Raw genomic sequence first — 10,958 nt, 5'->3', positions numbered from 1 at the left:
AACCCAGTGTTATGTTCTGGCTTCAAGAGCTTCAAATAAGTTACCAAAAACAAACCTATATTGTTTCTACTTCCCAAAAAGCTCTCTCTTACCAAGCAAAATCAACAAAATCCCAGTGCTGTAAAAAAATTTTCAAACATGTTGTCGTCATCACTGTCTTTGTCTTCAATATTTACTGCATTGCACAGGCCATGATTGTCGTTGCTGGCTTCACTCCACACTACACCGGTTGGGGTAGCTGTTTGTTGCCTTCGCTTTTCATCGTGCGGCCTGTGCTCACTGTTTCAATCACTCGTGTTTGGGTCGGGAAGAAGAAGAGTTCGGAGAAGAACATTGTTAGGAGGGAAGCAAAATCAAAGTGAAAGAGAAAAATGGGGAAGGAAAAAAGAGAAGAATCAAAGAGTGAACACGTCCTTCTTTCTCTTTTTGATTTTTTAAAGACAAAATAGACTCACACACTTTTTCCTTTCTATGTATTTTGTGTTTGTAGATTATAGTTGTCAAATGTAAACATATTTATAGTTGTTGGAATAGAACAACCATTTCTTTTACACAAGTTCCTGTTCTTTCTTTTCATTCTCCTCATGTTCTGACAAATCCATTTCATTACTCTATACTTGTAACGACGATTGCACACTGATTATTCCGGATGAATTCCCAACACTTTTCGTCAGCAAATTCTTGAAAAGCATGTCCGAACTTTCTTGCCTAATTTGATAAAATATAGGCACAACTTTCTCTTTCTTTTTTCTTGGTCCCAATTGAACTACCAACATAACATCTGGTGACTCAAGTCCAACATAAAATATGAGCACAAGTGATAGGAGTTTGGTTACAACGTTTTGTTTTATATTTTGTTAAAATTATAATGCATGCAATCTTTTTCTGAGAAATTCTTGCATTGGCTGAGCATTCATATTTCATAAAACTAAGGCTCAACAACAAAAGAGTCACCAAAGGGGTGTTACCTATGCATCCAAAATACATGAATCTGAAATATGATGTCACCAATAATCACTTAACAGTATTTTCAGAATAAAAGGGCATTAAGCAACAAAAGGGGCACAATCCTATGCAGGGATGTCAAAGAGAAAAGAGAAAAGTGAGAACTTTTTGACCTTCCTCCAATACCTTCTTCTGATAACACAATTGCTATAGGATGGCACTCAACACCAATACCAGCATTCATCACGTCAAGGAGAGTAGAAAGCTCGAAGGCTTCATGTTTGGAGCCTTCCAAGCAAGATATAGTGGAAGCAATTTCGAAAGAAAGCTTCACTAACTCTTCCATGTTTCTTGGGAGGGAAGGTTTGAGTAGAACAGCTCTAGTTCTCTCAATCCAAGAACCTTTTGAACCCAAAATCAGAAAGATGCACAAGGACCTCAAGGACCTCTGCACTTAGAGTGGAATGAAGCTCCAAAAGATTAGGGGATGAAGAATTTCCAGATGTCCAACCAAGCAAGATAGCCAGATAGGCACTCCATCTATATTTTTCATTGATGGAAGAAGGAAGCAAGAAGCCATATGGGCAGAAGCAAACATAGAAATAAATTCCAAATCTGGAGGATCCAAGAAGGAGGCAAAGCTCTCTATGAGAAAAACTGCAATAACAATGATAAATAGATAAAGAAAGAAAGGAACTGTGTTCTCAAGCTTGCCAAGCTTTGTTTTCTATATGGTATATACAACGGGACAAAGGCGGGGAAAAAGAAAAAAACTCCAGCTATATCATCTCCCACAACACTTCCGAAAACCATTTCATGGAGAAAAATAACCACAAATACGGAAATATGAAGAATGTCAAACTGATACCAAAGAATCAGCAGCACAATTAGCTTCCTTATAGATGTATTGAACATGAAACTACCAATTACGATGCAACAAATCTTGCACGCAAGATGTCTCCAATGCATAAGGATGCTTAATATCAACTTCTTTATTGAAAACAACTGCATTCTTGCCTAATTAGAGATCAATATAACAAATTAATATGAAACAACTGCATTCTTGGTCCACAATGTTCTATACAAAAGAGGAGTATCAACACCTCTCCTAAAATGCGTATCAACCTCTAATACGAAAGATGTTCTAGAGGAAGTACACAGTGACATATGTGGGAACCACTAGAGAGCCCGGTCACTAGCCAAGAAGGTGATCCAAGCCGGCTTCTTTTGGCGACCTTGCAAAGAGAAGCAGCCGAGTTTGTCAAAAGGTGTCCGCCTTGCCAGAAACATGCCAATTTTCACATTGCACCTCCCAAAGAACTTATCAGCGTCACCTCACCATGGTCCTTTGCAAAATGGGGTCTCGATCTCCTCAAACCATTCCCTCAAGCTCAAAGACAAGTAAAATACCTTACAGTATAGATTAATTATTTTACTAAGTGGATCGAGTCGTAACCATTAGCAACCATCACAGCCCAGCGAAATCAGAAGTTTCTCTACAAAAACATTGTCACAAAGTTTGAAATTCCCCACTCCATCACCACAAACAATAGAACTCAATTTACAGACTCAACCTTTGAGAACTTGCTGGCCAGCCTCAAGATAAAGCAGCAATTCACATCGGTAGAATACTCTCAGACAAATGGACAAGTTAAAGTTGCGAACAAAATCATATTAGCCGGGTTAAAACGCCGACTACAAGACACAAAAGGGGGCATGGGCAGATGAGCTTCCTCAAATCTTATAAACATATCGGACAACTTCTCATTCACAGTAGGGGAGTTACCTTTCTGACTTGCTTACGGAATGGAAGCCATGATTCCTGTAGATGTCGTTGAAGAATCTCCAAGGGTCATCTTTTACAATGAAGGGGTCAATATCCGAGCACAAAAGGAAGAACTCGACCTCCTCCCTGAAGTCCGAGAATAAGCTTGGATCAAAGAGGAAGCAATAAAGCAAAAGATAACTCTAAGATACAATCAAAAGGTATTCAAAAGAATCTTCACCATCGACGACCTTATACTGATCCGAAATGACATCAGGATTCAGAAGTCGGGCAATAGAAAACTGACTGCAAACTGGAAAGGACCTTACAAGATTGTTGAAATCTTGAGAAAATGTTACTACAAGGTGTTTGAATTTACAAGGGAAAGAACTCCCAAGGTGGTGGCACGCATGTAATTTGAAAAGATATTACAGTTAGGAAGCGCTCCTTGTTCCCTAGTGTACTCTTTTTCCCGAATTCATGATTTTTTCTTGAGAAGGGTTTTTTCTAAAGGGAATTTTAATGAGGCACCATAGTAAAGGCTAAGGGTAGATAAAAATACTTAGTAGCAAACTTATGTAAGGCATTTTTCGTCTATCAATGATAAATCCACTTCTTTTCTAAAGTTTCCTATAAAAACGCATTAGTTTATACTCGACAAATCGCGAAAATCATTATCCGATCAAGAATGGTTGGCAAGACAAAGCGACGTGGTACAAATTAATGTAAAAAGTTATGTAAGCAATTCGTAAGACCGACCTCAAAAGTAAGGCAACACAAAAACAAAATGTAAAAGTAACTTGGCAAAGTCCGACTAACCTGAAGTCGGAACTTACAAAACAAAACGTGATATTCTTTACCGAATAAAATTGTTTAGACAATTACGAGTTATTACAAAAGATGTTCATCCAAGACCCACATATCAGGCATTCAAACTACGAAAATTAAGGAAAACTACAAAAGAGTGAGCTACTCTCCTATAACAGCATCATCGGTTCGGACGAAAGGGGTCGAGTCATACTCAGAAATCGGCACAACAGGAATCAGACCAGTCGGAGGAGGGATCTCGCCACTAACGACCTCATTCCCAGGAGGAACATCGGGATTCTAGGAAGTCTGACCGACATCTGCCTTCGAAGTATTCGGGTTGGACAAGGGAACCTCCTCATCTTCCTCGGGAGCAGGGACGATCTTTCCGTCTATCACAATGTTGTCTGGGCTGATCAGGGAAAGGTCCGCCTCAGGAGCAATGACACAGAATTGGGCCTTTAGATTTGCAAACATTTCGTCCATTCCCTCAGCCACAGAGTCCTCGAGTTCTGCATATTTGTCCCGGGCCTTAGTTAGCTCATCCACGAGGTCGAGCCTCTCCCCAAAGACGCGGGTGTAGCTCTCCTCTGCTTCCTTTCTCAACTCGTGCGACATAGCCAAGGCTGCCTCCGCCTGTTTCGCTTTGACCCGAGCTTTACCCAAGTCGGATAGCAACGCATCCCTCTCCTCCTCAAGCTCCCTTTTTGCCTCCTTCAGAGAAACCACCTCGGCCTGTGAAGCCACCAATGAACTATGGGTGGCATTAAGGGGAGTCTTCTCCAACTCCCTGGCCAAGGCTGCACATACGCCTGCCGTCCGAATTCCACCTCGGGCCAGGAGCTGGAGATGATTTTTGATGGACGCATCATCCATACTAATGTGGCTATGTGCAAGAATGTGCTTTTCACTCCAAGCAAGCCCGTCAAAGCTCTGGTCGTATATACCCTCCAACTCAGCAAGAATCATTTCGGAGGAAGAAGGTGGAGGACGGGCAGTCAAACTGTCCAAGGTGGAAATAGGAGGAATTGGCCGAGACGCCGGGATGGGTATAACCTTTCGAGAGGCTGACGCGCCCGAGTCTGATTTCGAGGGTGAGGACAGGGCGGTAGTTTCACCACCTTCCTTTAATTGTATGCCCCGAGCCACAACGTTTTTCCTAATGGCCCAAAGTGTCTTCATGGCAGCCGAGTTAGGAGTCATCCTTTCTGCAACACCCAAATAAAGACACATTAATCATCAACACAACCATACAACTAAATTTATAAGCAAAAGGAAAGAGGGCTACCTAGCTCGGATTGGAGTTGACTGTGATCTCCTAAAAAATTTTGGTATCCAAATAAGGAGCCCGTCCCCAACATTCATGGAGCAGGCCAATTACGCTCTCCTCAAGCTCATTTAAATCATATACATTATACTTAACTATTATAGGTTTCTCTTCCCAGTAAAAAGGAAAACAGGGTTCCTCGTTCTCATCAAAGAAGAAAGGTCGGACATTCTTAACGGCTCGGATTTTGAAAAAGTAATTTTTAAAATCGTGGAAGGACTCGTCAAAAATAACGAAACTTTCCTACCCTAAACAGCACGAAAAGAGAGCCATCCTATCTTTTTGGCACCGAAAGGTTTGGTTAGCTCAAAGAGGTAGAAGAAGACTTTAAGGGAAGGTCGAACATTTAATTCCCGACAAAGAAGCCGGTATATTTTCAAAAAAGCCCACGAATTATGGTGTAGATAGGAGTGACGTTGCAAACCCAGAGGACATTAATTCCAAAATCAAAAAAAGGTAGCCTAACGTCCAACTTGGTAAAAAAGCAATCATAGGCATAAAAGAAATGACATTTCGATCTATCAAGTTGGGGAAAACACACTCTACTCAGGATCAGCAACAATAATTTCACACTTTCTCTCATCCTCCAGATTTTCACACAGCCTATGATGTCTACAAAACTGTTCAGCATACTTTCTATCAATTACATGGACGGGAGTAAGAACAATTATATCTACCCAAGTCAGGTGAGATGAAACTTTGGTCAACATATTGTGGATTATAGATGGAGACATAAGGGCTATACCTACAAATACAACATACAAAGGAAAAATCGTCACAACAAATTATCATATACAGAAATGGCGTCATCTTCAACATGCAAAACAACGCCATTTTGGGTGGGGGGGGGGGGCAATACAACTATAGTCCGTAGCAACAAATCTCAAACAGTAACAGTTTCAATAGATTCAAGACACAACAAGTGAGCGACAATAAAAAATAAATCATAAAGTCTCCATCACCAACAACATCCTGAAAGTCACCAACATTTCAAATTACCATTCAAAACATCATTACAAGAACCACCCAAAGCAATCGAAACAAAAAACAAGGAAAATGGGCAAAGCACCAACCTTGATGAAACGCGAAAATAGAAGGACACATCAATCAGCAAGAAACACGAACATTCCTCTCCGAAATGCAAGTGAAATTTTCAAAAAGATTCACGATGGAGAAATCTTGAAACTGATAAACAATTATGAAGAAAGAGCGAAGAAAGTGAGAAGGTGAATGAGCATTTCAAAAATGGAAAAAGAAGGAAGAGGGAAGAGGTGAAGCTTATATAAGAGACAAGGGGCAAAAAAGACATTTTGCACCCCTCTTAACGCACCGCATGGATTCTCAGGAAACTGCCGCGTAATGTGTGCCATGTCACTAAAGTGCAACGTTTCAAAATTTTGAAACACGTCGAATACCCGACCTCATGAAGGCGGTGTACCCAACAAAGGAATCTTGAACCACAAATGCTTGAATCCGATCTCATGAAAAGTTCGGACTGAAGCAGAGGCACTGTTCATACCTTGGCCCAAAACAAAGTCAGGCCTATTAAGGATAAAGGCCCACCAAGGGTGACCTCTTCCACTTACTCGACTTTTTCAGAGGTCAGATGCAATAAGGAGGTCCAGCCTTACTTATCTAAATAAATAACTACTTCCCTAAATCTCTTCTACTATCTCTACCTCATCTAGAAGATAGATCTCAACAAATTCCCAAAATAAAGAGAACAGTTATCCATCACCAACAAAGGTGGAACTACTCTAAGAAAGTGGTTATCTATTCTACTATAAATACACTGACACCCCTCAAGTATGTTCAAGTCCCAATCTACTAAAATCCTGTTTAAAGCCCTTGCTAACTTAAGCACCAAGAACAAGTTGGTCGCTGCCACTAAAGGAGTCTGGACCTCATGCTCAGGCCCAAATCACCGTTTCAGATAACCCCGGAACAAGTTGATAAGACCCAACGAAGAAGGCAAACAAATATTAAGTTAGGTTAATAGGAAACCGTAGTCGTTGAGTCCAAGTAAAGTCCAAAATATATATTATAGGCACAAACATTGGAGTTCAGCTATAATGCTAAAACTAGTGTTTAACGTAATCTAATATTCTGCACAATATTCATTCCCTTGTAATATATATTGCTAGTATCACAAAATTATCGATAGGAGATACAATGCAAAAGCAAAGACAGATAAATTCAACAAAACAAGGATAAATAAGAATTCCAAATGCACCCAGTTTTCCCCCACAATCTTGTCTAGCTATTAATGCAACATACACTCTGCTGCTAATGCACCCCCTTTCCTGTAATTCATTATAGCTGAATCCCTTTGATTTACAAATTCAGATTATTCAACAAGCAGCTTCCATAGTTGCTCATTTATATTCCCAACTCTACCTTTGTCTATTCCTTCTTGTGTAAACAAGCCATGGCCCAGCAGGTGATCTTTCCTTAAATGAGGCTTCATTTAATGCTTCATCTCTAATAAAATCTGCTTCAAACTAGTTCAATGCCATTATTAAAACATTTTTCTCAACTTATCACAGCTATGACCTAAACCCTGCCTTAATAAAACAGGTAACATACACTGATGCATAGGTACTTCCAAGTTGAAACCAGTTGCTACATCTGTATCACATTTGTGTCGTATCGGATAACTCAATAAATACTTTAAGATACTTTTATTTATATATTATTATGTTTCATAAGTCTTACACCTATATTTTATTATCTTCTACAATAATCAACCAAATAAATACGTCATAATGTGCTTATCTATCTTCTTTTCTTTTCTTTTTATTTTTTTAGATTTTAATTTTAAACTTTTAAAGAAACTCAACTTGCTCCAGGAAGGCACAGCAAGGAGAATAGTACAAGAATCCCAGCAACATAAATATGAACTCATTAGGGCCATTAACAACAAACAATACAAGCAGAATTAAACCATGAAAACCATCCCCAAAGAGTTATCCTCTAGTTATTCCCCTCAATGCTCATTAATTTTCCATTTTCATTGGCTTAATACACCTAAATGGGCTCCAAAACCGCATGAACAATGTGTTTATGATAATTTCTCTGTGTATGAATACTGAGGTTACTATTCCATTCTTTAAGTCAACAATGTGTGTTTTATACTAGTTATTGAGCCTTATCATTCAAAATATCATGCTTTAAGTTATCTAGGAATCTAACCAAAGTATACAAATCCAAACATGTCTATCTAGTTCAAATGTTTGAAAGTAAAATTCAAGCGATTCGCAATTATATTATAAGAGAACCATGCATAGAGTTTCCATACCTGATTCACCAATGCAGTGTCCAACACCTTTCTTTCTTTTGAAAGGAGGAGAATCAGGAACAGCAATTTCATTCAAAGCCCTTGCATCTTCATTGATTTTCTCTTTTTCCAATCTGTAGTTCTCATCCTTCAGTTTCTGAATGATCTCCAAATTCTTCTTATTTTCATCCTCCAATTCACTGCATCTGATCCTAAGTGCAGCAATGGCATTGTTATCATCCAACCATTTTGTCTCCAAATTCTGATACTGTTGCTCTTTCTTCTTCAGTTGATCTTCAGTGTGAAGCCTCTGTAGCATCTCCAATTCATACTTCACAACGAGGGAATCAATCTCCGCTTTGTGTTTGGCATCTCTGGCCAACAAAACCTCTTCAACTTTATCACAGTTGGTGCGTAAACCCGAGAAGAGCTCCGAAGTGCTCAGCTCGTTCAAGCTTCCATGGTTGCTAGAAGAAGCGGGGATCGGAGGTGAACCAGGTTCGGTTTTAGGTTGCAAGTCCATGAGATTATAAGAAGACCCTAAAAATGCAAACTTTGAGAGGGGAAAATGTAGGAGTCGGTTTTGGCAAAGTTATTTGCCTTTGATGAAGCATAAAAATGCATATCCATGGAGAGAGAGAGAGAGAGAGAGAGAGAAGCGGGAGAAGAAGGTGAAGGTGGGAGTGGAAAATCAAAGAATGACGGTGCAGAATGGGTTTCAAAGATTGAGATGAGTAAAATTTGACCGTCAACGTGGAAGTGGAAAACGGAGAATCAGAATCACACAACCTGAGTCCTAATGTAGTTGATGTAGTCAAGTAGCAAGTACCAACACCAATTCACGCCACGTTTCAACCCAAACGAGTGCCTCCCAAGTATTTAGGAATTTACACTTGGATAAAACAACGGGTGCAGAATGGCGTTGAAAAGATTGAGATGAGTAAAATTTGACGGTCAATGTGGAAGTGGAAAACGTAAGAATCACACAACCTGAGTCCTGATGTACTTGAACTTGATGTAGTCAAGTACAAACACCAATTCACCTCACGTTTCAACCCAAACGAGTGCCTCCCCATTAATTTGATTTTGTCTCTTTTTTTTTTTTTTTATTTAGTCATAAAAAAAAAAAACGAGTGCCTCCCAAGTATTTAGAAATTTACACTTGGATAAAATCATAGTTATTAGAACCGAACGGACAATCGATCCGGCCAAGTTACTGGGTCATTGGTTCAACCGGTTGACTCGGTCATAATTAAATAATTATATAATTTTTTTTATATCAAATTAATTTATTTTCTAATTCATTAATTAATTAGTATTTATTACATTATTTAAATATATGTTAAAAAATATTAATATTAATAAATATCATATAATTATCAGTAACAAAAATATGTCATGATTAATAAAAAAAATTTTGCTTATCTTTTTTAATTTATAGATATTTAACAAAGTTTAATTTTTATTTTAATAATGATATAATTAAAAAATAATTAATCTAAGAAAGAGTAAATATAAAATAAAAATAAATTAAATTAATATGAACACTATTCATTAGAACAAAAAGATAAAAAAATATATTAAATTTGCATGACTAAAAGAATTAATATATAAATTATTAATTAGGATATATCTAATAGTTAATATTATATTCATAAAAAGATAAAATATAATACAAAAAGTAAGCTTGTCCTAGTGGTAGGAGGCTCCCTTTATAACTTGAATGATTCAAGTTGGAACCCCAGTGCTGGCATATTTTTGAAATTTGAGTGACGCGTGAAAATTTTTTTATTAATCATGACATATTTTTGTTACTGATAATTATATGACATTTATTAATATAAAATTCAGTTCCTCTCTCGTATACGTTCTTTTTTCTTCTCTCTCATGTTCTTCACAAAAATTTCGTGTTATTTTGTTCCTATTTAAAGTGACTTGCATGCTAACTCAAAACTCATTCATCATCATTGTCGAATGAAATTTTAATAAGATTATATCAACATTTGAATTAAACAATAAATGAATTATCAGTCTATGCATCAATATTTTTTTCTTCTTCTTTACTTTCTTTTTTCTTTCTTTCTTTTTATTTTTTTAATCTTTATCTCTAGAATGATTAGAGATGACCACCAACATAAAATAATTAGACCGAATTAAAGATAAATAAAAGAGCAATTGCAGGTATTCGGAAGAAAAAAAAGATAACAAATAAAAATTTGATAAAGGTTTATAGTTTTCAACAATTTTTTTTATTATTAGTTGAATTTTTTCATTACTTATTTGTATAATAACGCTTTTAAAAGTATTGAAATGTATGTTCGTAAAAATTAATTTTTTCAATTGTAACACATCTAAAATTATTAAGTTATACAGAAAATATTTTTGAGACACATCCAAAATCATAAATCTAAAATTTAAATTTAAACATTAAAAATAAAATTAATTTTTTATATCTTATTCGATAAAAACTCATCTAATATTTCTCTTTTTTTAATAGTTAGATTTTTTTGTTACTTATTTGAATATTAATGCTTTTAAAAGTATTAAAATGTATGTTTGTAAAAATTCGTTTTTGTTTTCAATTATAACACATCTAAAATTATTAAGTGATACATAAAATATTTCTGAAACACATCCAAAATCATAAATCAGAAATTTAAATTTAAACGTTAAATATAAAATTAATTTGTTTATATTTTATTCGATAAAAAACTCATCTAATATTTCTCATTTTTTTATTATTTGTTGAATTTTATCGTTACTTATTTGAACACTAATGCTTTTAAAATTATTAAAATGTATGTTTATTATTTATTACATATCTAAAATTATTGACT

General features: G+C 36.5%; 1 protein-coding gene across 2 annotated transcripts; it reads right to left on the bottom strand.

Moving 5' to 3' along the window:
- Window positions 1-2,889: 2,889 nt before the first annotated feature.
- Window positions 2,890-9,066, bottom strand: LOC148566454 (uncharacterized). Of its 2 annotated transcripts, XM_088483168.1 has the most exons (3): window positions 8,143-9,066; window positions 3,809-4,725; window positions 2,890-3,664 (listed from the first exon to the last, which is right to left on the bottom strand). In XM_088483168.1, exons 1-2 carry the CDS (start codon window positions 8,642-8,644, stop codon window positions 3,818-3,820), a joined length of 1,410 nt encoding a protein of 469 aa, XP_088339294.1. In that variant the 5' UTR covers window positions 8,645-9,066; the 3' UTR covers window positions 2,890-3,664; window positions 3,809-3,817. The 2 variants fall into 2 exon arrangements, with proteins under 2 accessions (XP_088339294.1, XP_016196932.1); XM_016341446.3 differs by having other exon boundaries at window positions 2,890-4,725; window positions 8,143-9,065.
- Window positions 9,067-10,958: the final 1,892 nt, after the last annotated feature.

This window comes from Arachis ipaensis, chromosome B4 (genome assembly GCF_059453495.1).
Source record: "Arachis ipaensis isolate K30076 ecotype BB chromosome B4, ASM5945349v1, whole genome shotgun sequence".
Taxonomy (NCBI): domain Eukaryota; kingdom Viridiplantae; phylum Streptophyta; class Magnoliopsida; order Fabales; family Fabaceae; genus Arachis; species Arachis ipaensis.
This window is presented reverse-complemented; position numbering and strand designations above follow the sequence as displayed.

Coding starts and splice junctions, on each gene's coding strand:
- LOC148566454 (XM_088483168.1), bottom strand. CDS start 8,644: ATGGACTTGCAACCTAAAACCGAACCTGGTTCACCTCCGATCCCCGCT. Junction 4,726..8,142: donor ACACTGCATTGGTGAATCAG/GTATGGAAACTC, acceptor TGGGTGTTGCAG/AAAGGATGACTCCTAACTCG.